The sequence below is a fragment of the Halichoeres trimaculatus genome, unplaced genomic scaffold (assembly GCF_033239565.1).
Source record: "Halichoeres trimaculatus isolate MK-OKI-2021-1 unplaced genomic scaffold, fHalTri1.1 fHalTri1_scaffold_9, whole genome shotgun sequence".
Taxonomy (NCBI): Eukaryota; Metazoa; Chordata; class Actinopteri; order Labriformes; family Labridae; genus Halichoeres; species Halichoeres trimaculatus.
The window spans coordinates 19522837-19549773 of NW_027437188.1; the positions used below are offsets into that span (position 1 = coordinate 19522837).

Consider the following 26937-nt stretch of genomic DNA (forward strand, 5'->3'; position numbering starts at 1 on the left):
TTACCATGGTACTACAGAGAGCCACGTCACGTACATGGTCTTACAAACACACTTCCTCTCACACATAAACAAAATGTCATAAAATGAAAATCAATACATTTCCAGTTTTCAAAGTGAGATTCACTGTTTGTGTGTTGAAATTCATACAAGAGAAGAGAAACTGAAACTTCAGTATCAATCCCAACTGATCCCAATGTTGGCATCCATATATATAGTTTAGATTGATCGGCACACCACTACTTATAACTAAACATATATTTTATGAATGGATCGAAGAGCCACACACCAAAAGGCAAAGAGCCACATGCGGCTTGTGAGCCACAGGTTGGCCACCCCTGTTCTACAGCAAGGGAAACTTCAATGAAAACCAGTGAAACCTCCTACAGTTTTTTCCTAGTCGCTTTGGTACATTTCTCAAATCATCCTCGCCATTTGCAAAACAGTAAATGCATTTCTCAAAACAGTTTGTACAAACAGCAAAACACCATGTATCACCTGCAAAAGCCTGTCTCTTTCTCAAATTTCCTAGTTCATCTCTCAAAAGTAAATATCAGTGTCAGTGAACACGTCAGTGCCATCAGAATGACAAGTCCTCATCTCAGCAGAGAATTGTAAATAATCATTTACATGGATGTCTCAAAGCATTTCCAACTTGATCAAAGAAATAAGTAACTTTTTTTTTTGGGTGTGCACAAGTGACACATTGTTGTGAAGATCCAACTAGTAGTTTTGAGAATTTCTATTCTGATCTGGGAAATGAACCAAAGCAACTGAGAAAAACTGTAAATATGCCAAGTACTGTAATAATTTGGCCACCACCCAATGTAATAACAAAGGTGCGTGTGTAAATTTGCACCTCCTGGTCAAAATACTAAGAATTAGATCAGTAGTAACTCTTTTTTACATTTCCAAGAGTAAAACTGAGCTAAAAAATCCTCAAAGCTGTATTTCCCCCAGGGGCCCTGAAAGACTCCAGGCTAACTTTTTGGCAAAGTTTATTGATTCTTTTAACTTGTTGGTGGGAGTTTAAATAAAAAAAGACCCAATGGGCAGTGACTGCTCTCACAGCTTAACACCTTTTTCACTTACACGTCCTCTCATAGGGTTAGGTGTCAAAATCCATTATGATTTCATGCTTGTGGCTTGGATGATCTTTAGTTAATTGCCAATTAGCCATCTGTTACTCAAACTTCCTGATTAGCAGTACATCAGGGCCTTCAGATAATGTTACACTACCTAAAAAATCCTCTTTATGGTTCAATGAAATGCAACAACACAAGAGGAACAGTTGCAGTATATTTTGATCAGGTGTGTTTAGCGTCTTTACCGTGTTTGCAACCAGGTAACCATCATGGGGTGTCTTTACTTCAGGCACTGGAGCCACCCTGGTCAAAAATCTAGACGTGCATAAGACACTTATTCACAGAGGTCATGTTTCCAGGGACCTGGTGGCCATTCTGCATCTAACTAAGACAAAGAAAGCAGCAAACAGCTCACTCATTTGCACTGACATTCTTAAAGGAGCCAATCTATAGTATATTTATTGCTTCTTCATTTTCATAATAACTCACTTGGCTGTCAAGTTCTTCAGTTAACATTACTGTGAGTGATCTCACAAGAACACTTGAGTTTATTACTAATATTGATCGTATTGATCAGGGTTATTTAACACACTCACAGCTGACTAATGACCACAGGAACAAAAGCATACCTTGCATACACTGTGAAAGCTAATATACAGATTATGTGCTTCATTTGGCTGCAGTCGTTCATTCGTTGTGTCCTGTTAATTTAGAAAAAAGGGGGTTGATGTTTCTAAAATGTAACAGGTTTGTTGCTGTGTTGTGACACATGATCAAATGCAGAGGTCATAAGTGTAACAGATGCACAATCTTTTCAGTTTAGAGACTTGAATATAGAGGGATTCCTTTTGCTGTCGTATCACATCCCATCTTTAATTTTCTAAACTGAGCCGTTTAGGACTAATGAAATGTCAAAATGATCTGGGGTCACATTTCCATGGAAACCTCTCACTGAAACACAAAATCAACAAGCACACTCACACACAGGGCTCATCAATCAGTAGGGACATCTGGAGCTTGACTGATGCAAATTAGGATCAATAATTGAATTAATATTGAAACATGTGACAGAGTAGAGTGTGTCAAAGCATGGAGATTTGGAGTGAGAGAGATAAATATCATCCAGTTAGCGCAATGAGTGTGTGTAATCTAACACTGCCAAGCAGAGTGTGTGGGCTAAAGTGGAGTTCATCACAATGCGACAGGTCTGTAGGTTAGGAGGAAAACAAGATTACAGCAACACAACTGCAACAAAAAACACACACACACTATTACTGTTCTGTGTGTCTGTGGATGTGTGAGCGTGGCTCATGTGCAGCCAGATTACAAATGTGAAGCACACGCATCTCAGCATCTATAGGGTAAAATTCTCTTTTCACCACACTCCTCCACAAATCACAAGCACAACAGAGTCAGTGTCACAGACTGCAAATCAATTATTCAATGGAATTTCAAAATAACAGTGGATGCCCATGGTTGCCATAGACACACAGCTGATTTACAGGGTTGTCATTTGACTGTGATACTCCCACACTAAGTGGGACAAATGAAGGAGAAAAAAACACTACGGCTGCATCATGCCAACGGAGAAACGGTTATGAAAGAGTCACTGTTGTGCCATGTGATTCATTTTTCACTAAAGATGTAAAAACTTGAATGTAAATGCTGCTTAGCTGCATCACAAAAAGTGGTAGATCCACTCTGGTTTTATTATTTATATCTTCAGTCTGCTTGATAGTTTTGCTTACGTCATCTACTTACCATCTACACACATTCATCATGAGAAAAGTCTCAGAATCAGTGGGTTGAAATAATGCTGCTTGTAAACACTTTTTGCAATATGACACAAAGGGAAATCAGTCCACCTACTCTACCATTGTTTGCATGACTTGTTAAAACCACTTGAAATGCACTGTAATTAAGTGAAAAGTCTTATTTCTATAGCTGACTTTAAAAGACAGTGCTTGAAAAGATTTCCAGTAGAAGCCTACTTATGTATCAAGTATGTAATGCCAAACATTCCTCTGTTTATTTATCACATTTCAAGTACAAAAATGTAAATGTGGTGCATTTTGTAGAGTGAGAATGTTCTCATATCCTTCTGCAGGCTGTTCCAGAGTCTGGACGCATACTAACTAAAAGCTGCCTCTGTGTCGATGTTAACTGTCAGTGCAGGTTGACAAGCTGCCATGCTGTCTCTAGACACCCTGATATCAGGGACAGCACACAAACTGGGGATGCTGCAGCAATGTTAGCCTGCAGAAATGACTAGAAGGACACCATTAGAACTTTAATCTTGGGGGTGTAAATGATTATTTTAGTTAAAATATCTATCTGCTTATTTAAACAGATTATTTATTTAGTCTAAGGATAGCATTAACCCCCTTAAAAGCCCCATTAAAGTATTTTCAGAGCCAGTGCTGATGTAATCTATCTTCTTACTCATGTCTGGATGCATGAAGAGCGTCCAGTCTGGGGTGGTGAGGTTGTATCCTCTGAACGTCTTTGATCCTGAGCCACAAATACACGTGTAATACACATCTAAAGCATGATTTTTTTTCTCTAGCGCACACACACACACACACACACACACACACACACACACACACACACACACACACACACACACACACACACACACACACACACACACACACACACACCCTTGATCAACACTTGTATCAACACTTCCCCCTCTCCATCACTCCTGTGAGCCAGCTGCTAACTTGATTTTTCATAGAGTACAGAAGCAGTCAGACACAGCTGCACCTGTTTACAGGACTTTGGCTGAGAAGCAATTTTCAAGCTGATTTTAGAGCTAAGAAACAAATTATCTCTTTAGGCAACAAGGTGGAAATTATGTCTCTTCTCTGTGGTAGAATTTTACCTTTTATCTTTCAGGGCTGTTGGGTGGATTTTGAATGATCTCTCTTAGATGAGGAAAAAAAACAGAAATAACCACAAGACACACCACCAGCTGGTAAGATAATCAGTGTTCTTCCTCTTCTGCTATCTCATTACAAATGATGAGAACGAACTGGGTGCACTAACCATGCTGTGACATCCATTCACAGTTATACCTCTCCTCAAACCCTCTAGTGCCCTCTAGTGGCTACCAGCTGAGATGACAGAGGAAAGGATTAACAAGTGATTGCTTATGTTTGGGTTTCACGTGGTTTTTAAACTATTCATGAGTAACTTGGGATCATAAGAGTAGGTGAATTTCTCAGTGAGTTCAATGAAAAAGCTCATTATCTGTCACTCACGCATGCGCGCGCGCTGTCTGTGCAGAGGAGCCCTGCGGACAGGTTCATCCTGTGATGGTCATTCCTGTGCGCTCTACTGCGTTCCTGCACCGGGATAAGCTGCAACCCGTGCCTGGCTACGGCAGCATGTGACCGGCTTGTGATCCACAGGGTTGCGCAGATGACTGTCTGCCCCTGAGCCGGACTGTACAAGGCGGCAGAGCCTGAGGAGACAGGGCTTGTGGGAGCAGAATATCGCTCTCTCTTTGTTCTCACTCTTTTGCTTTAGTAGCTAGGTTTCCACATGTTTTATATTTCTGAATGTGCAGGAGACCGCGAGTCTGTTTCATACTGTCAAATGTGACATCTCAATTTCAACGTGAAGTTAAGTAGTTATCATTAGAGAAAATAATTGATCAAATAAAAATGCCTACATTCTGCAAGTGCAAAGTTTTATTAGCTCTGAAAGACATCATGGTGCTTGGCTATTAAGAGTTTCATTGGAGAAGAAAAGGAATTCTAACTTAGGGTTTAAAGTTAAAACAGAATCATTAAAGATAAGCCAATGAAGGAGAAAGATAATGTCTGAATTGCTGTTGTCAGTTCATTACAGCAGCAGCCAAAGAGTCAACAAACCAATAGGGAATTTTCTGACACTGCTTATGTTGTAAAACAGCAAAAGACAGATGCACCTGATTTTCAATAACTTGGCATAACATGAGAGTGAAACTGAAAAAAACATGCACATTTGAATGTGGATTGCTTTATATCAACACGACCAATAAAAGCATATGGACTTAAACAGGTGTTCCCTGCATCTCAAAATGTCCCTATATATTCAAAGTGATGTTCATCCTGTAAATATCTGTAAATATCTGTAAAGCCACACTGAGAATAAGGTACATTACAGTTGTCTTTTTGAGCTCAGATGCCAATTAATAATGTTATATTTTTTCATTATCCAGTTTTCTTCCACCTACTGGCGAGTATGTCTCTGTTAAACACCACAAAGGGTATCTTTGTCTATCTGTCACTCCTGCCCATCTCTTGCTCTATTCCCTGGTACAACTCTTTCTTTCTGCACGTCCAAACACTGTTCTCAGAAGACTGTTCTAGTAAAACGGTCTTTGAAAGGTCTTGCAATCCTCTCTCTGAAAGAAATCAGTCAAAAGTTTCCAAATCTTAACATAAATATCCTACAAAGGTCTTTTCTTTATCCTTAAGAATTCATGAACAACATTCCCAGTACCAGCTTGTTTTTTTTTTTTTACACTGATGATACAAAATGTTATGCTCCAGCCTGATCTGGTCTCTGTGGACTTACAGGTCACATTTAGTGCATTTTGATCCTCTTTTGTAATAAAAGCTTCATTTTAAATCTAAAAAAAAAGCAAATGGATGATATTTTAAGTGTCCCACTGCATACGCTTCACACAATCAACCACAGCCAGAAAACTATGGGAAACTTCTTTCAAACTTTCTTAAAAAAAAAAAGAAAAGAAACTAAAAAGTCCAGAAGCCCAATGAGACACATACTGAAAAATGACTAAATAAAATAAAACTGATCAATATTCCTTCAACGGAGAAGAACAAACTAGTAAAAACTTTTGATTAACAAGGCGCACGTCATGAACTTGGTTAATTGACTGTGGAATGTTGATTTTTCAACCTCCTAATCTTTTTACTTTTGTCTGTTTCATCATCTTTCCAACTTCACACATGATCATTCAGAAATTCCAGGCAGGCTGAGAGAACACACACACACACACGCACACACACACACAAACACAAAACCCACATCTCCCTGAGGTACAGTGGAGCAGAGGTCAGCTGGTCCCAAGACAAAATGAAAGGGGAATCAGGAATATTATCCTGAGCATGTGATGGTTTGTGAGTGCACATGCTGTGTGTGTTTGTGTGTGTGTGTGTGTGTGTGTGTGTGTGTGTGTGTGTGTGTGTGTGTGTGTGTGTGTGTGTGTGTGTGTGTGTGTGTGTGTGCAATCACAATCAGATCACACACTTTGTCAGAGGACAGCCCCTAAAACGTCTTAGTGAGTAGGGGGAGAGCTGGAGACCGCTGGCTGGGTGCAAGAAAGAGCTGGAAGGAGGTTTTCTACTGAGTTAGAAGATAAAATAGAGGATTAGTCAGCTTCAAAAACCTACAAGCTGTATTTTTAAAACTTAACAGTTTTTTTGTATCTTAAATTTAGTAACAAAAGCGTGTTTAGATGTTTTTTGCATTCAGTCAACCATAGAAGCCGTTACTGGATTAAGTTTGTCAGAAAATACAACCTTTTCATCCCTCCACAAGCTACAGGTGGATCTCCAGTCGAGTCAAGAGCTGTCATATGTGAAGTCTGAGTCTGGCAGACACTGTTGTGTCAGGTTTTTTTTTTTTAAGCAGGACCTTAAAAGTGTTTGGACTCAGTTTCAAGATTGGACTTGTGACTTTTCATCATGAGGATCCTGTGTGTTTCTGCAGTTCTGCTGCAGCTCATTGGTATCTGTTCCTGCCAATTCCCCCGAGCATGTGCCAACTCAGAGGCCCTAAGGACCAAGGTGTGTTGCCCGGTGTGGCAGGGTGACGGCTCAGCCTGCGGAGCCCTCACAGGCCGTGGTTTTTGCGCTGATGTGGTGGTCTCAGATGAACCCCATGGGCCCCAGTACCCACACAGAGGGATTGATGACAGAGAGCGCTGGCCTTTGGCTTTTTTCAACCGGACATGTCGCTGTGCTGGAAACTATGGAGGTTATAACTGTGGAGAATGCAAGTTTGGCTACTGGGGCTCAAACTGTGCTGAGTACAGGGTATCTGTGCGCAGGAACATCCTGACCATGTCAACTGCTGAGCAGCAGAAATTCATTTCTTATTTGAATTTGGCCAAGAACACCATCAGCCCAGAATTTGTCATCACCACAGGAACAAGAAGCGAGATGGGTCCAAATGGAGAGAACCCCATGTTCGCTAACATTAACACCTATGATCTGTTTGTCTGGATGCACTACTACGTGTCCCGCGATGCCTTCTTGGGAGGGGCAGGCAATGTTTGGGCAGACATTGACTTTGCTCATGAATCTGCAGCATTTCTGCCTTGGCACAGAGTCTTCCTGCTGATGTGGGAGAATGAGATTAGGAAGATGACAGGAGATTTCAACTTCACCATCCCATACTGGGACTGGAGGGATGCCCAGACCTGTGAGGTGTGCACCGATTCCCTGATGGGTGCGCGCAGCCCTTTTAACCCCAACCACATCAGCCCTGCTTCTGTCTTTTCCTCATGGAAGGTAAGAAAAATTCATAAAGCTTGTATGTGCAGATCTTCTGTATTGTTATGCACTGCAAAAAAATGAATTGTTTTCAAGTGTTTATCTTTTATCTTAAGTAAAAAATTGTCTTGTTATATTTTACATGAGCCACATTGAACTGGCCTGTGCAGAGAAATGTCTTGTTTTAAGTTATTCAAAGACAAAAATTAAGTCTGAGTTGCTAGTAACAAGTATAGACAAATCTGCCAATGCAACAAGAAAAATTGGCTCGAAAGTTGATTAAAAGTAGAACAATGTCTTGATACAAGTAACTTTTCTCTTGTTCCACTGGCAGATTTTTTACTTGTATTAAGACATTTAGAACTCATTTCTGTCTTTAAATGTCTTGAAATAATTAAAAAAATCCAAATTGGTAGGGTGAATGTGGCACATAATAAGTCAAAAAAGGCATTTTCTACTGATTTCAGTTTTTTCAAGTCTGGGACTGAAAATTCTTTTCCCTGTCAAACAAACAACGGCTTGTTGTATTTCCACTTTAGAGCTAAGAAACGGGAGCTTTGAATTTATTCTCAAGTGATCCAGATGAGAGAAAATCCTGCTTCAGAGGCTTTGTATTCATGTCCCAGCAAATCTTCTTATGACAGACACTTTACTGTGAGCAGCTGAAACAATCTATCTAACAGTTTGTTGTATTATGAAGCTTCTTAAAACAGTAATTACTATCTATTGGGTTTCCATTTTCATCAATAACATGCTAAAACAAATACAAAGCAAGGTGTTTTGTAAAGCATTCAGCCTAGATTGATAAAGTTTAACATAGTTATGAGTTTTAAGTCCTAGAGTGAGTAGAGGTTTATATTCCTGTATGTAATCTACATTACTCGGTCCCTGAGGATGATTGTTGTTTGACTGGATCTACAGATTGTGATTATTGTATCTTTGTGATGTGTCACTGTGTTAAGGTGATTTGCACTCAGCCAGAAGATTACAACAACAGAGAGGTGCTGTGTGACGCTTCTGGGGAGGGTCCACTATTGCGTAACCCTGGAAACCACGATCGGGCCCGTGTTCCACGAATCCCCACGTCACCGGATGTGGACTTCACCGTGGGGCTCCCCATGTATGAGACGGGACCCATGGACCGTTTTGCTAATATGAGCTTTAGGAATGTTCTAGAAGGTAGGTGCTCAAATTTGGTACATTCATGCTTGCCTTTGGTTAAAGTTCTCATATTCTGCTCCTTTTCTGCAGTTTAATATGGCTCATTGATGTCTTCATGAAATGGTAGTAACATGTTTTGGTCCAAAAAGCCAATAAATCAAGCACAGCAGCATTGTTTCCAGGCTCTCATAGCCCCTCTGTTCAGAACGGTCTGATTTAATGGGCGTGACCTTCATATGTAAATGAGCCACCGCTGATACCGCCCTGCTCTTCCGCGTCACTGAGAGCAGCACCACGAGCTCCGAGTGCTCAATGTTTAGAAAACAGCAAAGCTCCTTTACCGTAACATAACAGGCTAAAACAACAGGCTAACCACAGCTAAAGTTAGCATCCTGAAACTAACACAGAAACAGGGGGGACACTGAGGAAAAGCTCTTACATCTGCTCCACAGCACACAGCATTTAAAATACTCACATTTCCAGGGTCTGGATTTGTTGACAGATGGTTGGTAATGCGCCTGGATTCAGGACCAGTCTATTCACTAGCCCTCTGTTGTACTGTCCAAAGTTGGAAAAGCAGTTGGCTGTGAAGTGACTAGCACACACATGCACAGTTTTACTGAGTGTAGCTGGCACATTTCCCTCATAAATGAACTCTAGCCACTTAATCTTGTCTTCTCCAAAATGGGAAGCTTGTGCATGGAACTATGTGGCTGTTTACAGCCCAAAACAGAGCAGTGATGGCTGCTGGAGCAGCAGCGGGGGGGGGGAGTGGGCGGGAGGGGCTTCAGGGGTGGACCAATCAGGTCAGACTTGCTCCTGATTGGTCAAAAAAGGGAATCGCTGATGTCAGCAAATCCCCAAAATCCAAACAGCTCGTTTTAGGTCAGGATTTTACATTCACAAGCTCTACTAAGTACAGATTTTGCCATTAAATATCACATTTTGTGGGCTGGAAGGAAAGCCAAAGATCCACAAATTCCACTAAAAGACTTAATAAACTGATTTTTGCAAATATGGGACCTTTAAGTCTTGAAACTGGTTATTCTTTGTCTATCTTGTTTAACCCGAGGAGAGTTACACAATATTTGAGTTTCTTTGTGTACATAATTAGAGATAAATAATAAGAATGAACCAATTAATACTCTTTTGCCTGCGTTTCTTCTCTTGTGCACTGTTTTCTTCACTGTCTGTCTATCCTGCAGGTTTTGCCAGTCCAGAGACTGGTATGGCAGTACCAGGCCAGAGCACCATGCACAACGCCCTGCACCTCTTCATGAATGGAACCATGTCCTCAGTTCAGGGGTCAGCCAATGACCCCATATTTCTACTACACCATGCTTTCATTGACAGGTACAGTGATTTAAAAACACACAAATGTAACCTCTGGGTCAGTTTGGGTCCTTTAAAGCATTTTGAAATTTTTGAGTGAAATGTTTTTTTAAATATTTACTCTGCCCTTTTCCTTAATCTTTTTTTCTAATTCCCCCACAGCATCTTTGAGCGCTGGCTCAGGACACATCAACCAGTTCGAAACATCTATCCTCTTGCAAATGCTCCCATTGGCCACAATGACGGGTACTACATGGTGCCATTCCTGCCTCTCTACAGAAATGGAGACTACTTCCTGTCCAACAAGGCCCTAGGATTTGAATATTCCTACCTTTTGGACCCTGGTCCGTACAAAACATAATGTCCAGCATGCAAATGCTTCTGAAGATGTTCATTCAGTGAAAATGCATCACCACGTGTGTCTTTATCACAGGTCAGAGGTTCCTACAGGAGTTCATCACACCATACCTTGAGCAAGCGCAGAGGATCTGGCAGTGGCTGCTGGGAGCCGGGATGCTCGGGGCTCTGATTGCTGCAATCATTGCAGGAATAATTGTTGTCGTTAGAAAGAAATGGAAACGAAGCCAAAGGAGGAAGAGGGTGCCAAGCTTCGGAGAGAGACAGCCTCTTCTGCACAGCAGCTCAGACGATGGATCAGCCTCATACCAGAATACTCTGTAAAACACACAGATACTGAGAATACAGCAGTATGTGGATGCACAAACTATTAGGGACACTGGGTTTATTCATGAAGAGTGAATGAGATAAACACAGCTATGAGACTATGTTTCTCAATGATTTCCCAAAACTAATTAAAACTATATGAAAAAATATTTTGATTTTGAAAAATAAATAAAGGCACAAACACGTGAGCATCTTTACACAGCAGGTTAGTTTCTATCTATATGATGCATCTTTTGGATATATTCATATACACTGACAGGATCCTAGAGCCACCAAGTGTTCAAAACCAAACATCAAACAATATGGATCTTTAAACTGACTTGTGGCAGGTCAAATCACCCACAACAAAGTTTAGATACTGCCAGGAGCTTCACTGCAGTCGTGTTTTGATCATCCAGAAAGTAGATATGACCGGTATTTTCCTTCTGACCTAAAACACAGATTTATATCATATAATTTATTAATTCATTGTTTGGGACTCTATCTGTAATACTCTTAACAAATAACATATTGTATGAACGCTGTTTGTTACAGAAGTAAATGAAATGTCTCAAGTTAAAGAAAGTAAGACGCAAAGGTAGAGTTAAAGATCATTTAAAGTACGGCCAGGTTTGCCATACTGTAGAATTAGAGACAACTCAGGGTGTAAGAGTGACATTATTTGCACCTGCATAGTTGATAAATCAATGTGTAACAAATTTAAAAAGAACAAAATAAAAACAGATGGATGATCAAAAACACATTGTTGTATAATCCAAGGATTAGCTGAGAACCAAAATACATTTTTAGCTCTTATAGAAACATCAAGATTCTTTGGAGAAAGTGTCTGAGAGGTACGTCTGTTTGCTTCAGTTTTGAATTTGTGTAATTTAGACAGTTCATAGATGTTACACTAGGTGGTATTAGGTTACATGTTTGTAAACCTCTATTTCACTTTTGTGAGATCGTAGACCAAATCTGCAACTCTCTGTCGTGCTGTCACTGATGCTGAAGAACAACTGTGTGTAGTGAACAGTGCGTAAAGCTACTATCAGTGCAATGAAGACATGAATGAATCATGAATTTGTACATAATGCATTAAATGAAGATCTGATTGAATTTTCTCTGTGGTTATTTTGTGTGGGGAGTCATGAGTCTGACATTATAAACTTGACTGACATTCCACTGTACACACTGAGTTTGTCTTATAAGAGCCAACTGTTAATAAATGTATGCCTATGTTACTACCCTACCGGCTCGAGGGCCACACACACCAGCACTGACATATTTTTTGATCCTGTAAAACCAAGTCTGAATGTACCGTTGATTGATAGTTTTTGTCAGTTTAACAAAGGAATAACAAATGTGCGCGGTACTGACACTATCAGTGTCACATGTCAAAACAACACTTTCATTATGGGTCTTATGAACCATAACGAATCCTTATTAAATAATCTATGAAATAAAAATGTAAATGACAGGATAATAAACAGGAATGACTCTCTCATAACCTTAGTATAAGAATTCAAGGTACCATAATTACAAAACCAGTTTTATTTCAGGCTTTGTCTTGTTCTTCAAAGAAGACGACAACCCTGAAAATAGACGTACAGTTCAAATTATAAATACATTTCAAATGAAAAAAAAGTAAATACACTGTGGCTTAACAAAATTTTGGGGAACACTGGTAATTCAGTCAAAAAGATTAGAACTATGGTGTCTAAGGTGGTTTTTTTCTTTTTGCGGGAACCTGTTGTTTCCAGTTTGTGCATTTCTTAAACAATAGCAGACCAAAAAAACAACAAGAACACATCAAAGTAAAAAGAAATCAAAATTAACTGCTTGTTATTCCATCCTTAGTCTCATTTTTCAGTAAATACCTTCATTTTCTTCAGATATCACCAAACAGACTTTTTGAGGAATTGCAGAAGCCCAGCAGTTTCTTTTTACATAACATACAATAACTTTAGTCATATAAATAAATTGCAATAACTAAATAAAAATATTGCTGTGAGGTGTAGTGTAGGTTTGCTTTAACACATGTATTTGATAGAAGAGATGCTTACAACTAAAAATTAACACCAGAATCAAGAGTCCATTATAAGTCCATTTTGGTTTGACAGCTTCCCTCAGATTCTAATGACTGGCAGTCCAACAGACAAACCAAATACTCTGTCCAGTGTTTGGATTCAAAGTCTAGAGACAGCATTTACCCTGTGGTAAATCAAGGTGGGAGTTCACACTTTGACTTAAAAGTTTGATCATTTGATCACGTGATAATTATTTAGAGTCAAGATGAGATCAGCTAGATCAAGTTACTACTGACATTAAAAAAGTTCATAAAGCCATGATGTTTCAGCTGTGGGCAACAAGTAGCTAAATCCCTTCTTGTGATACATCAGTACTTTGTTGTGTTTCTTTTCACAGGGTAACCGTGAAACCTTTTCCACGTTTAACTGGAAGAGAAGAGAGAGCAATTTGCTCCACTGTGATCCAAAGGCAAAAAGTTAAAACTGTTGCATCAAGGAGAGAATTTGAACATTAAGTTAGAGTATCACAGTCTTTGGTTTTTTTCTCAGAGGTTGGTTGGAAGTTGTAGGGCCTCGTCAAAAGTCATCAGGCTGCTCTCAGGTGGGAAAAAGTCCCTGAAGAGGAAACAGCCTCATGTTCAATCATGAGGTCTCATCCTGGTGGGCAGGGATGCACATAAACAAGTGAAAAAGTATTCTGGAAATATTTCAAGTCTTTTTGGCTTGCAGTGTAAGCCCTGGAGCTTGATCAGCTGAAAGACTCTTTGTTGAATTCAAATGTTGTACCAGTGGGTTGACCAGAGTTACACAGTCTGTGCAGAGTCCTGGAGATGCCTTTTGGTCCACAGCAGAACACCCCAACCCGTTTACTGAAACCAGAAAGAGAGAAGTAACGGTGAACATAGAAACTTGATTTCTCTTCTTTTGCTGGCCTTTCCGGCTTTACTCACTTTCTATTGGTCTTTGCAATTTCATCAAACAGTAACTTCCATCTAGGACGACCAACCAGCAGTCTTGATGTAAGCGGACGGTACCTCTCCTCGGACATGCTCTAAGAACAAAACACACCACATGGCAGGTTTCTTTAAATGGGTATTTTAAAGATAATCATGTAAAGCGGGCTGTGAGGACTACATGAAAAAGTATTTTTCTGTGATGAAGACTCTGTTTCCCATGAGCACTAGCACCTACTGTTATGAGGATGTGACTCTTACCAAAGTGTGTTTGTCTTGAAGCAAATGAATGAAGAGCAGATCCTTTTTCAGCTCTTCTTTTTGTCCAAGATAACTTTTTACCACATACAAAGCAAAGGCTTTTTTTAGCACTACTCATAGGCCGGTGCTCTGAGATGTGGGTTGGAACAAACATTATCACAAACAGCCCATGTCTCAGCCATTAGCCAGGGTTTTAGCCTTTAGTTCATGCTCTATCACTTTCCCATTTAGCTTTCTCCTCCTCTTCTCTCCTTTTTCTTTTTGCCAGTCCAGCTCCTGTGTATACCATTACTACAAATTTTGGTGAAAAACATGAGTTTTTGGACGATTAATGCAGTTTTAGGAGCGGTGCTGTCTATGCCTCGATAGATCCCATTATACGGACATCCGCTGCACGATTGTGGATCTAAATATCTCCCGAAGCACTGCTTGGATCAGGAAAGACTTCTGAGTGAGTATTTTGTTCTAATTCATTCTATAAACAATGTAAAAGCTATATAAACTGAACTTATCCTTTAAAATCTTAAACTGACCCTAAATTACTAGCCAACAGATCAGGATGTCTTTCAAAAACTGAGGAAACAGTAGAAGTTATCAGCTGGTTTCCTACTTCTTCAGGGGTCTGTTCTGAAGAGCTGAGAGGTTTCAGAGCGTGGAACCCTTGCAAATAAGAAACACAAGCACAGAAAAGTCAAAGTGCCTCAAGGAATCCTCGGCATTGTTCACCAGCAGGAGTGAGCTTTCCTGGACACGCCCATATGTTGTGTCAGAGCAGTCGCAAAGCTTCTTTCACACTCTGTGAACAAGCCCTGAGCCATGAAAAGGATTTTCCCTCCCCGTCGGGGAATCGAACCCCGGTCTCCCGCGTGACAGGCGGGGATACTCACCACTATACTAACGAGGAGTGGTAGTGTAAGGAATTTAGGTATGTAGAAATAGGAACATCTGCAGGACACACCATGACTTTTTTAGTGGAAGTGTTTATGTTTATTTACCTTCATCTAATTGAGTCCTGACATTTAAGAAGGGTAACATGGTTTGGTTAATGTCGCAGATATCCATTCATTTATAAACACTGGAGAATAGGCTAGCTGCTATTATAAAAGAAGGCCCACATTATAGCATGATATTGAACCACCTACAACAAAAAATATTACGTTTAAGCTTTCGTTAGTCAAATCTTTTAGAGTGAGAGAGAAAATGTAGTTTTGAATGTTAATTTGATTATGTACAAGATCTTCTATCTTGGTTCAGAAAAGCAGTTTGACACTTTTAAAATGTATTTGAAGAGTGTATGAGACAGAAAAATAAATTTAGAAGTTCACACATTTAAAAAACTCTGACTCATAATAATGCATACTGTATGTTTTAGAAAATAAATCAAGAGATGAATATAAAACCTCATTCAGTCTCAGGCATATGCTGCCCTCTAGTGTTGAAAGAGTGAAAAATAGAGTGTGCCAGATACTGGAAGAATGAATGTGAACAAAAGAAAAAATAAAAATAAAAAATCAACTCTGAGTCAAACTGGGTTTGTGGTTGTGTGTTTTACCTACCTGCTGGTTGTCTGGCTGACTGACATACAGCTGCAGATTAAAGTAGTCGGGTCTGTTTTCTTTCCAAAGCTGAAGGAAAGACAGATACAGAGATTTTGGTGTCTGATGCTGTAAAGCAATCCCTTGATTCAATAATATTAACTAAAGAATAAAATGTAAAACTTCTTCACATCACATCTCAAGGTAATTTGGGCCAACAGTCACCAGATGGCGTTAGTTACAATAAGAGCAAAACAGACAATTGTCTGTCTTTTCAAATCACCAACAAACAGTGTGTAAGATACCTGTCTCCAATAGGGCACGTTTCAGAGTTGTTACATTATTTAGGAGCAGAGAACCCAACTGATGTGTGGCAACATGTATTTCTGGAGAGACCCCCAAATTTTGCCGCCGAGGCTTTCAGGGGTGCTCTTATGTCAATAAGGGGTCTCAGGTCCCCCTTACACCCCCCATATTTTGCACACTGCCATCAAATTAATTGCAAACCACACAAGATCAGTTTCTCTGGGTTAAAGCTACAGACAGCATGACACCATTGATGCTTCCACTGGGTTATATTTCAAAGACTTCTATATCTTTTCACCCTGACCTTGTGGTGCACGGCACACAGCAGCTCAGCAAACCAGTAGAAGGACTGGAGTTCCCTGCAGACCCACACAAAGTACAGACGCTGCAACCTGAAACCGGCCCAGCCATCTCTGAATGTGCAGCAGGGGGGACGGAGGAAAGTAAAAACATTCAAGCATTAATGCAGAAATGTGAGCACTTAGTCACTGTATGTTTTTTTTATCTCACAACTCACAGCAGAGCGTGAAGAACACAGGCGAATGGCGTCACTCCTATCCCACCAGCAACACAAAGGCTGACGTCATAGTTAAAAACTTCCTCTGATGGGCTGCCAAATGGGCCGTCGACATAAAGCCTGAATATACAGTGTGGAGGAAAACACAATTACAGCAGACACTGGAGAAATATACACTCACATATTTATACTTTCCCCTCAAGGCCAAACACGTGAGCAGATAAACATCCTGCACATAAACACACACACACACACACACACACACACACACACACACACACACACACACACACACACACACACAGCCGTCATCTCCTCAACAGCTGCTCAAACACTTGTGTAATGAACAAAACACACACACACACACATTCACCAAGCAGACTCAAGCCTTAACATTTCTTTGTATTAATAAAATATTTCCAAAACACATTCAGACAAACGTTGGCATGAAACTAAAAATCAATATTCTGAAATGGTCGTTAACACTGAAGCACAGTTTACACACCTTGACACACACCACAAGGCCAAGTTAGGTCTGGCTCAGCGTTGCTGACACATCATAACACACTGTGATCTCAGGAACACTTTTGTGATTATTCTTTTTCATGGCCAACATCCTGTTTCCAGTCTTTGTGCTAAGCATATCTGGGAACCTCTCTGTAAAGACCTAGCCACCCTAGCACAGACTTTCTTTTCTGAGTGTTTGCATGTGAACAAAACTCAAACCTTAAATGATTTTGGTATGCGATGTCTTCATCATGACATTCAGGTCTGCTCTTTGGGTTTCCTCTCCCTGGAGTAAATTTTTAGATTTTTTTTCTACATTGCAGGCGCAGGTCTTATGACAGTGACCTCAGTATGTTGCTGCATTCCATTTGCATTTGCAAGTCAGGTGTTACGAGTTACCTGTGGGAAATTTCAACCGGAAGGGCCCCTGAGGTTGGAATTTACTACCAGGATGTTCCAGGATCCACAATCAAAGATAGTTGCCCTTGGTGTAGACGGTAATTAAGCTCCTGTAATATTCAGCTTATTTGAGCATTTCTGACTAGTGTTTGTCACACTAAATCAGCCGAATGCATAGTATTGTTCAATGTTAGTACATAAAAAAAAAATGTGTCCCAGTTCCAATGTAAATGGAACAAACCATGATTTCTGATCTCTTTGTGGACCAATGTTAAGGTCCCCCCAGAACTCTGTCACATTTGCCTATAAAAGCAAACCAACAAACATGACATATGCAATTTCAGATTTTCAATGTTTTCCTAAAACCCCCATTTTCCTTGATTTAAACACTGGATGATCTAAGCCATACTTCAACAGATCTGGGTTTGTAGTACTTGAATATGAGATTAAAACCTCAAATATGTACAGTTTTCTGTATTTGGGTCACAGTCATCACATATTAGGTCACAATGATGACCTTTGAGATATTGTTACTGCTGCCAAATGTCAAAATGAGTCAAATCCGTGTGAAAGGCATTTTGCAGGTTAGAGATAACAGTTAAGCAACTGATAGTAAAAGAACCTAAAAGTAACATTTTGAAAGAAGAGAACAGGAAACATCAGTTTCCTGTTAAGCTAGTATTTCAGCTTCCATCCATCCAAATGCATCTAATTCATCATAATGAACAGTCTAATTAAATAATACTTAGGGAGAAACACAATAAACATGACTCAAAATGTCCGGACTCACTCACTACCACCTTTGATTCACATTTGTTTAAGGTGGAGTAAGGGGATGCGATTTGTCTATACAACATCATATGACGGGATGTTAAAAAAGAGCGTTTAAAACAGCCTTCTTCCCTCTAAGTGTATGCCCTTGGTTGGTTGACTAACATATGAAAATCAATGACTGACTTATTCTACTGACATTAGCAGACAATGTTAAGTGTTAATTTAAAAAAAAAAAAAAAAGTATCTACAATCTGCCCTCTAAAGGATTGTTCAGAATTTTGGAATGGAGTTATATATTATGCAAGATAAAACTCATCAGCTCCTGTTTTGAGAGGTCAGATGAAGTTCCTACACAGAAAATTTCTATGTACTGCAGTAGACTGGGACAGACCTGCCACAAGTTTGCAAATGATCCAACATTTCAGCATGAGAGCGTGCTCATATTTTCAAAGATTTTCACCGCTGCGCTCTGAAAACCCTTTCCTCTGGACCATGAAACTATCTGCAAACATTCCTTCACAATTTCTCAGTCAGCACACAGTATCAGAGCAGCTGTTCAGGTTGGCAACTGAAAGAAGAGACAACAAATAAATGAAAGTACATTATTTTTACAAAACAACTGAACAGCAAGATTAAAGTGTACACTTCAGGTGAAATGTAGGATTCTTAATAAGAACATCAAACTGATGTAGTCCCAGTCTGCAGCGGTACATAACTTAGCTTCTTGATAGGATCTGAAGCTGGCTTTTTGTAACAGGAGCTGTGCTGACTTATTTTTTTACTGTACAAAATAACCTATTTTTTTATCTGATCTGCTAAAAAATGCAACTTTAACCTTTAGAATAATGTTTTTTTAAAAGGACACGGGACGCAACCCGTGGCTAGAGAATGAAACCAAACTAGCTGCCTCCTCATTCTTCATCTCAATGAGAGCAAATAGTAGAAGGAAGATGGTGGCCCCAAAACTCATTAAAACACAAAAAGCCAGAGATATATATATTTTTTTGGAGCTACTGTAAAAATATGACAGTAAAAAATGATGGTCACATAATCCATCTGTAAAAAGCCTCCGAGCTGCTTATCCACCTGCAAAAGCAAGTTTTGGCAGTAACTACTTATCTCTTTAGCCAAAGATCCCCCAATTTCTTACACACTAGTCCTTTAAGACTTTAATAGCAGTTTACCAAATCTACTCTATCATTTCATCAGTTCAATGCTGCAGTGGTGAGTACTTATTAGAGCTTTTGTTCATGTTCATGTTCAGGAAAAGTAAGAGTAAAGTAGATTTTTGTGGGTTTTTTTTTTTTTGAGGGACACTGGCAGCAGTCTACTTAGAAACCAGGAGTGAACATTACTCAGATGTTATAGAGGGGGGTTTGATGGTTTGTTTAACTCCAGTTTACTGTCACAAAACAAACTTTCCTTCTTTTCAAAGCCACCCCTCCCGCTCTCCCTCTCTTTCTCTATCTCTTGTCTATCTCTCTCCCTACAACAGAGAGCAGGAAGAGCACAGGGTCAAAGGCCAGCAGGTCAAAACCTTTGACCCCGATGTGATTCTACGCCTTCATGAGAAATCATGTCAGCCAATTTCGCTCAAGAAGCACACACACTCACACACAGAAACATACTTGGGATATCTCCTCTGGTGCACCATGGGAAGGATCTCCAAGTTTTCCTTCAGACCAGGAAGTAACAGCTGTGTGAACCGCTCTGACCAGAGGAGAAAAGGGGAGAATCGTTTTAATTCAGCATGACGTTAAACGCTGATCTAACTCTTTAAAAATGAACAACGTTGAACAGATTTTAATGCAAACATGTGTTCTCTACATATACATCCAAAGGGGGAGTGTCTATATGTTCCAGTTTAATGTTTTCCAACTTACAGCATGTACTCATGGCAGATTAAGGGGCCAATACAAACAAACCCATTTCCCTTCCTGTGCTCTAAAAGTGTGTGTGTGTGTGTGTGTGTGTGTGTGTGTGTGTGTGTGTGTGTGTGTGTGTGTGTGTGTGTGTGTGTGTGTGTGTGTGTGTGTGTGTGTGTGTGTGTGTGTGTACAGTAGCGAGTGGAAATGAGTGTTTGTGTTTTTGCTTTTGTCACATTCTCTTCAGAGGCGTTCTGCAACTGAAGCCATGCAATAAAACACGTTCAAAACAAAGGGAAGTGGAATAAAATCAATGACTTCTTTTCTCTTCACTCTACAAAGTAAAGGGTCTGTAGGAATTTTTGTTACTTTTTAGGGAACACAAATTCAAACTGGGCTTCTCCTCCTTGGCTCAGTGCCTGTGGCAAAGTACACCCACAGCCTCCGACCGTGATAACGCTAACACATTCGCTCGACTAGCAACCACCTGCAGCATAGCGTTTCTAAGTGGGAGGGACTCAAGAGCGCACCGGACTTAGCATATAAGCACAAGCGAACCACTGAGTTATATGACACATACCTGCTCAGTAGAAAGTCAACTCGCGTCGCTCTTTGTACCGTGCTGCTCTCTATGTGCCCAAAACGAGTTTTTAGATTGCGTTGGCTTGTCGTGCTACCACTACGTAGACGCTCGGGAAAGATTCTTCCACTCGCTAATAAACAAGCAAAGTCACGTGTGCACTGGGCGCGCTGTGATTGGCCGAGGTAAACAAAGTTACTCTCCATCGCTCTCCACCCAGAAAAGTTGCGATACAACCATCAAGCAGAAATCAGGGGCGTATTTAGTGGTTTGGGGGCCAAAGGCAAACCCAGTCAATGGGGCCCTCCATGTCCTTGTAACTCATCTTCCTCAGAGCTAGACTGGCCTTCCCTGGGTCCACTGTCTCTTTCCCAGAGTCCGCGTCCCGTTGTTATGGGCTGGGCCGGGTTAAAATCCAGGGGTGATTTTCAGTCCCAGTCCGCCATTGGTAGAGGCCCAAAGGTAAAATTGTTTCTCTACCTTTAGGCATAAAAAAACACTCCACCAAAATAAGGTGGTTGCAGTTTTTGGAATCACACGTACTTTACTGACATATATTAAGAATGCAGGATCTAACACATTTTTTTCAGCCAAATGGCAAAAAAAGTATGAACAGTGTTAGCCTCAAGGTAAAGGAGAGAATGAATATATACATATGTAAAATGAATAAAACATAACACAGAGAGCATGGCAAAAAACTGAAAAAAACAAACAGCAAAAATGTATTCTTTCATTAACGCCTCATCTCAAGACAGGAGAGGAAGCAATGAGGATAACAACACAAAATAACTTCCCTAACTGTCAACTCTGATATAAAGGAAAAACTCTGCACGTCTCATTTTATCCACGTTTTTCCACATGTAAGCATTCTCAGTATCTGTGTGTGTGTGTGTGTGTGTGTGTGTGTGTGTGTGTGTGTGTGTGTGTGTGTGTGTAATCTTGTGAGCAAACCCACCAGTCCAGTCTCCCACGACCCGGAGATGGATGCCAAAAGTTGCCTTGTTCTCTGTGGGACACTGCGATGAGTAAGAGAGCAGACAGTGAGTCACAACAAAACACACACACACACACACAAGCACACATACACGGTACATTTCACTGAAAAGCAGAAAGATATACACGTGAGTCTAATACAACGACACAAACACATAAACTAGCTTCAACTCTGGTCACGCTAACACACAGATTTTCTCTCTAACACACAAACACACACACGCATACACAGCACGCACACACATACACACACACACACACACACACACACACACACACACACACACACATACACACACACACACACACACACACAGGGCCTTCCTGTTGGCAGACAGCGTTACTAGCCTCAGGGGTCTGTCTGCTCTCTGTCAGTGTGATTCTCTGCCGTCCTCCTCAAAGCTCAATAACACACCAGGCAAAGGCATGCACATTCTGCAGTGTGTGTTTGTGTGTGTGTGTGTGTGTGTGTGTGTGTGTGTGTGTGTGTGTGTGTGTGTGTGTGTGTGTGTGTGCGTGTGTGTGTGTGTGTGTGCGTGCGTGTGTGTGTGTGTGTGCATTACTAAACTTGTACACATGAGTCTATGTTTTTGAATCAAAGTTTTCACACATTTTTTTAAATCTATCATATTGTACACTCTAGCTTAACTCTGAACACCTGAATATTGGCATAAACAGGGAAAAGGCTTTTAATGGACACTGAAGCTGTTGGCCAAGCCTTTTCCAGCAACAAAGGAGGCGGGACATTTTGAAAGACAAAGAACCGCACGTTCCTAGCCAAGGGGGATTGAAAGTTCAGGAAACTGTAAAAGTATGTGTGTGTCTACATATATAAATAGACACGTGCATGTGTATGCCTGTGTGTATAGATATACACATACATTTTGTCATAAGTAAGGAATGTGTTACATAACATCTTACCATTGTCAGCGTGAAGGGATGGTTCTCAAATGAAGAGACACCTGGGCAGTTAAGAACAATATACTGAGGAGGGGCACACAAAGATGGGGAGAAAAGATGAAGAGAGAGAGATAAGGGTTAAAAGGAAGCATGTGGAGGCAAATAAGGAACAAGACAAACTTTTAAAACTAAACACTGACAACTCTTCTCAAAAATATCGAAACAACTTGCAAATAACATTCTTATAGAGTAATCTGTTCCAAACATTTTGAGAGGAGGGTATGTCTTTTCACCTGTCCAGGACGAGCTTTAAAGTTTTTCTTCAGCATGCGTAACTCAAAGACATCACAGGGGTGCCTGATGACTGTCACAATGGTAACAGGATCGCTGCTCCTAATGTAGCGATAGAGACGCTCAGCACAGTATAAACAGAGAGGACCTGACACCCACAGCCAAGTCTGCAAGTACATACAGGAGAACGAACATGACATAAATCCAAACCAAAGGAAGTTTGTAATGACTCTGAGGCGTTCTATGAAATCATGTAAGAGTATTGTGTGAAACAGAAAGACAAGTGTTAAAAGGAGAAAAACGTCACATATTTAAATATCACATTTTATAAAAAACCACAGTTGATAAAATCTCTTTATGGGTTATTCTCAGTATCGTTAAAAAGGTAATACACGGAGAGAGTGACAACTTCAAACACTAAAGTGACTCATAATCTTTTAAAACATAGTCTTCCTTTTATCGTATAGCACATAGTGATCACTTAGGGCATGGAAAAAAGGTTTTTGATTTTTTCTTTTTTTTTTAGAAAGTCACAGACGTGTATCAAAGGGTTAAAACACACTACTACTATAAAATGTTAAGTTAAATGTTTTTTCTGCAAACTGAGCACATCTTAGATACCTGAATCCTTACCAAAATGGTCAACTTGTTTGCTAACTTGGTTTGCATAAGGATTGTTGTAATGGCAGCCTTTGTGATATGAAAAGCACTCAGCATTAGACCTCAAACAAGAAGCTTTGAGAGGGTATAAAAACACAAAGGGCTGTGTATCAAACTCTGCCATACTGAGAGAATAATTATAAGTCTTGGGTTTGCCTCTTTTCTTTTCCCCTGCCATGTGTGGTAATCCTGTTTTCTTATTTTGGCAGTAACCTGCAGCTGACTAATTGCTCACAGCTTCCATAAAGCCTGCACAGCCCCATCAGGTTTAAGGGGGATTTTATGGACCCAGCTTGTTGCTTAACGACCATGTGCAAACACATAATCACACATGCAGGAAGAAACTCATACAAACGCGAGCCTTGAAGAAGAAAGAGGATGCCTGCCCCTCCCTTTCAGCCCAACACCTCTAATAAATGGGACCAACTCCCTCCATCACCTCCCAGATACTTAAACACAGGTACAACATTTCCACACCTACAACATCAGACACGCACTTTCAGGCACGAGCACTACTCTCAGCTCAAACAGGCATGCAAATGCGTTACTTTTCAGCACACACTGCCTGCATGCACACAGACAGAGACAGAGACAGACCTGGGGGCTGTGTGGCTGGAAGTGAGCCTCCTCTCTGCATCTTCTCTCTTCATCCTTACTCTGCTTCAGCTCCTCATCCTGCTGCTCTGTGCTGCTGTGATTGGCATGGAGGCAGCCAGGGGGGTGGGCTTCCAGGTTAGTTTGATACTTCAGAGCTCCTCTAGTGGTACAGAAAAGAATCAAGGTGATCAGGGTCATGGTTTAGCTTGAGAGAGTGAAAAAGACAACAAAAGCAAAACCCAGTTCATAGGTTTGTACACATTAAGGGGTACTGATGATACCTTTTTAACAACCACATGAGGACTTGGAAGGAAAGATTCAAATAAACCTATAGCAGTTTGCAGTGTTGATAGTCTCATATGTTTAGACCAATATGGAATAACAAAAGAAAATGTACTCAGTGTTAAGCAACTGATGTTACATGGGACAGGTCATAATGCCACATTCAGGTGATGAATGTCAGTAAAACATTGCATGTTTCTTGAAATCAAATAATGACAAGAACTTGTGTTTAATTGGTGAAACATTGGACAGAAGACACTTCTACTGTCACACAGACATACCCACACCCTCTGCAGCCCCACACCTACCCGACCATGTGCACCATGAGGATGATGTAGAAAACAATGAAGAGGTTGTGCGTGTACCAAAAAATCTCGTAATTGGACACCCTGAAAAAAGTATTCAACATGTATGATTATCTTATTTGAAGACTTAGAAACAAAAGACACATATGCTAATGTGAAGTCATGTGCAATATGGTGTAAGAAAACAAGAGGGTAAAGAACTGGAGAGCTGGGTTAATAAAAGAGGAGTTGGTCCAGGGACAGCAGACAGACAGATTCCCACCTCAGAGTCTGAGTAAGCAGGACATCAGAGGGCAATATCAAAGGAGTCTTTACACAGATTAACCCTCTCTATAGACCCTGCAAATGGGGAACATCATCAGGCCCTGTATTCATCCTCTTTGACTGCAACTTCTTTCATGTTTGTTTCTTTTAAGTTCAGCCAGTTTCTGTACAGCGTCACTATATATCAGAGTGTGTAACTTCAACCTGGCTCAGAGGTCAGTGCCTGATAACCCAGAGACTTCAAGCAGGGCAAATGTGGGAGGAATTGCCATTTCATTTATTTACATCTTGATTAAGAATAACATGATTTCATATTGTAGTTTAAACATTAACAAACTATTAAATTCAAATAATTTTCTAAACCAAAAATGTTTTTTAAAACAAGTTTAATTCCCAGCGCAATCTTAGTACTTGTTCTATTCTCAGTGTAAATTATCCTCCATTAAAAAAAAACAGTAAAAAAGGAAGATTGGCGTGTAACTTATGGAAGAATCATCTTTTCTAATAAAATAAGTTAAAAGTGAAACCTCAATACAACTCCATTGAATAGGTTGAGTAGTTAAAACTAGAGGCATTCATTCATCAATCTGAACTGAAATCAGATATCTATAAATAACTCAAATATTTACAAGGAGTGCAGAAAAAAAGGAAACTCAGACATCACAAAAATTATCACCAAGAGAAAAACAAATCTACAATTTGAAACCACTTAAACTTCATTTTCCAAAAAAAATTCCAAACCAAGTCATGATAGGACACGCCAGCGCTTCTTTCCTTTTTACAACTGCATCGTCATCATTCAACCAAAGCTATAACACTGGCTAGCAACTGTGCTTGCACCGGTCATCATTTCAGGCTAACAATAATAACGTTAACGCCACTTGTAATTCTGGTGTCAACTAAAGCAGGTTAACCACACAGTCGCCTTCATCTCTTGTCTCAGGCCACTTACCCAAACACTTATCTAGCCTCAGGGGGTCTTAAAAGGCCCCCTATCCTTTGTGCAATTGCCTAAGTAAGCAAAGGAAGCACATGCGCACATGTCCTGCACCTGCATGACGCAACACAAACAGAAACGCAGAGTGGGTGACCCACCATGACCTGCTTAATGACAGAGCTGTGAGGAGAACACTTTGTGAGGATTTTCTTTGCAAGCAGCCCCTGTTAGCATGTCTCCACATGGTTTCCCTCTGACATCTCATACACACGGGGTGAGGCCAGACAGAAATACAATAGCAAAGACATGACAAGAAAGGACAAGCAGGGAAACATAGATTATCTCTTAGAAAAGTTTAGAATTGCTCTTAGGCTACAAATGATAATGAATGTGTATTGTGATTCAGTTTGACCTACCTCACACAGTGAGAGGAGGACGTGAACATGAGAAAGAGGATGAGAACCAACAGGACACCAGTGACTCCTGGGACTTAAAAAAAAAAAAGTAAAAAAACAGAGAAAGAGATGAGTTCAAATACCAGAACACAGATAAACATATACACAAGTTTACCAGTAAATGCCTGCTCATTTTAACAATGTGTCTTGAATCTGTTAGCCATCCTGATTTTTTGTTTTAATGAAGACTCAAGACTTTCCACAGAAAGGAAAAACTGAAGACAGAAAGGACTAAACACAGCATGACTTCTGTCTGTCTTACTGGCAGAAAGCCACTCTAATCTGTAACACATTTACTGCTGACATTGTTTCAGGGGGAGAAACACACCAGCACATACATGCACACAAACAGTGGATAAGCAAGAGAAGCATTTCTCACTTGTAGTCAAAATGATCAACTTGGGGTCCTAGGATAGAAACACAGAATTGATTAAATGTTATATGATCTCATAAACTATGGTGTGTTGTTATAAGACTATTGTATAAAGCAATATCAGGCAACACGTCCTATTGTTTAAAGTATCAGCACATTGTGACTACCTTTAGGACTTAAAGTGATTCTCCGGGATGGAACAAGTTGGGTCCTATCACAAGGTTTAGGACAGAAATTACCCCTACAGCAGTGTTTTTGTGCAGCAGAAGCCCAGAGCGCTCGCACCAAACACCCCCTCCCTGCTCGTCAGCTGGTTTCCTCTGCACTCAGACGGGGCCAATTTTTACTTGACCAAAAACACAAATAAACGGACTCCCACCAAAAAAACCTGATATCGGTCTGC

At 40.3% G+C, this 26937-nt stretch overlaps 2 protein-coding genes and 1 non-coding gene across 5 annotated transcripts in view; 1 reads left to right on the forward strand and 2 right to left on the reverse strand.

The window, feature by feature from the left end:
* The first annotated feature begins 6784 nt into the window (after positions 1–6784).
* tyr (tyrosinase) lies at positions 6785–11802 on the forward strand. Its single transcript, XM_074678926.1, has 5 exons — positions 6785–7612; positions 8557–8773; positions 9961–10108; positions 10250–10431; positions 10521–11802. The coding sequence occupies exons 1-5, from the start codon at positions 6785–6787 to the stop codon at positions 10766–10768; spliced, it is 1623 nt and encodes a 540-aa protein (XP_074535027.1). The 3' UTR covers positions 10769–11802.
* Positions 11803–12213: 411 nt separating this feature from the next.
* The window catches only part of nox4 (NADPH oxidase 4), a 29963-nt gene continuing 15239 nt past the window's right edge, over positions 12214–26937 (reverse strand). For 2 of the 3 annotated variants that reach the window (XM_074679609.1, XM_074679607.1), the window contains 13 exons: positions 26541–26568; positions 26123–26195; positions 24509–24589; positions 23919–24078; positions 22664–22828; positions 22392–22454; positions 21433–21493; positions 19661–19742; positions 16353–16472; positions 16140–16248; positions 15551–15619; positions 13731–13831; positions 12214–13649 (listed from right to left, as the gene is read on the reverse strand). In XM_074679609.1, the coding sequence (XP_074535710.1) occupies positions 13529–13649; positions 13731–13831; positions 15551–15619; positions 16140–16248; positions 16353–16472; positions 19661–19742; positions 21433–21493; positions 22392–22454; positions 22664–22828; positions 23919–24078; positions 24509–24589; positions 26123–26195; positions 26541–26568 (1233 nt within the window). In that variant the 3' untranslated portion in view covers positions 12214–13528. The remainder of the gene's footprint in view (positions 13650–13730; positions 13832–15550; positions 15620–16139; positions 16249–16352; positions 16473–19660; positions 19743–21432; positions 21494–22391; positions 22455–22663; positions 22829–23918; positions 24079–24508; positions 24590–26122; positions 26196–26540; positions 26569–26937) is intronic. The other variant, XM_074679608.1, reaches the window with a different exon arrangement.
* On the reverse strand, positions 14827–14898 carry trnad-guc (transfer RNA aspartic acid (anticodon GUC)). Its single transcript has one exon. It is a non-coding gene; the product is annotated as a tRNA-Asp (tRNA).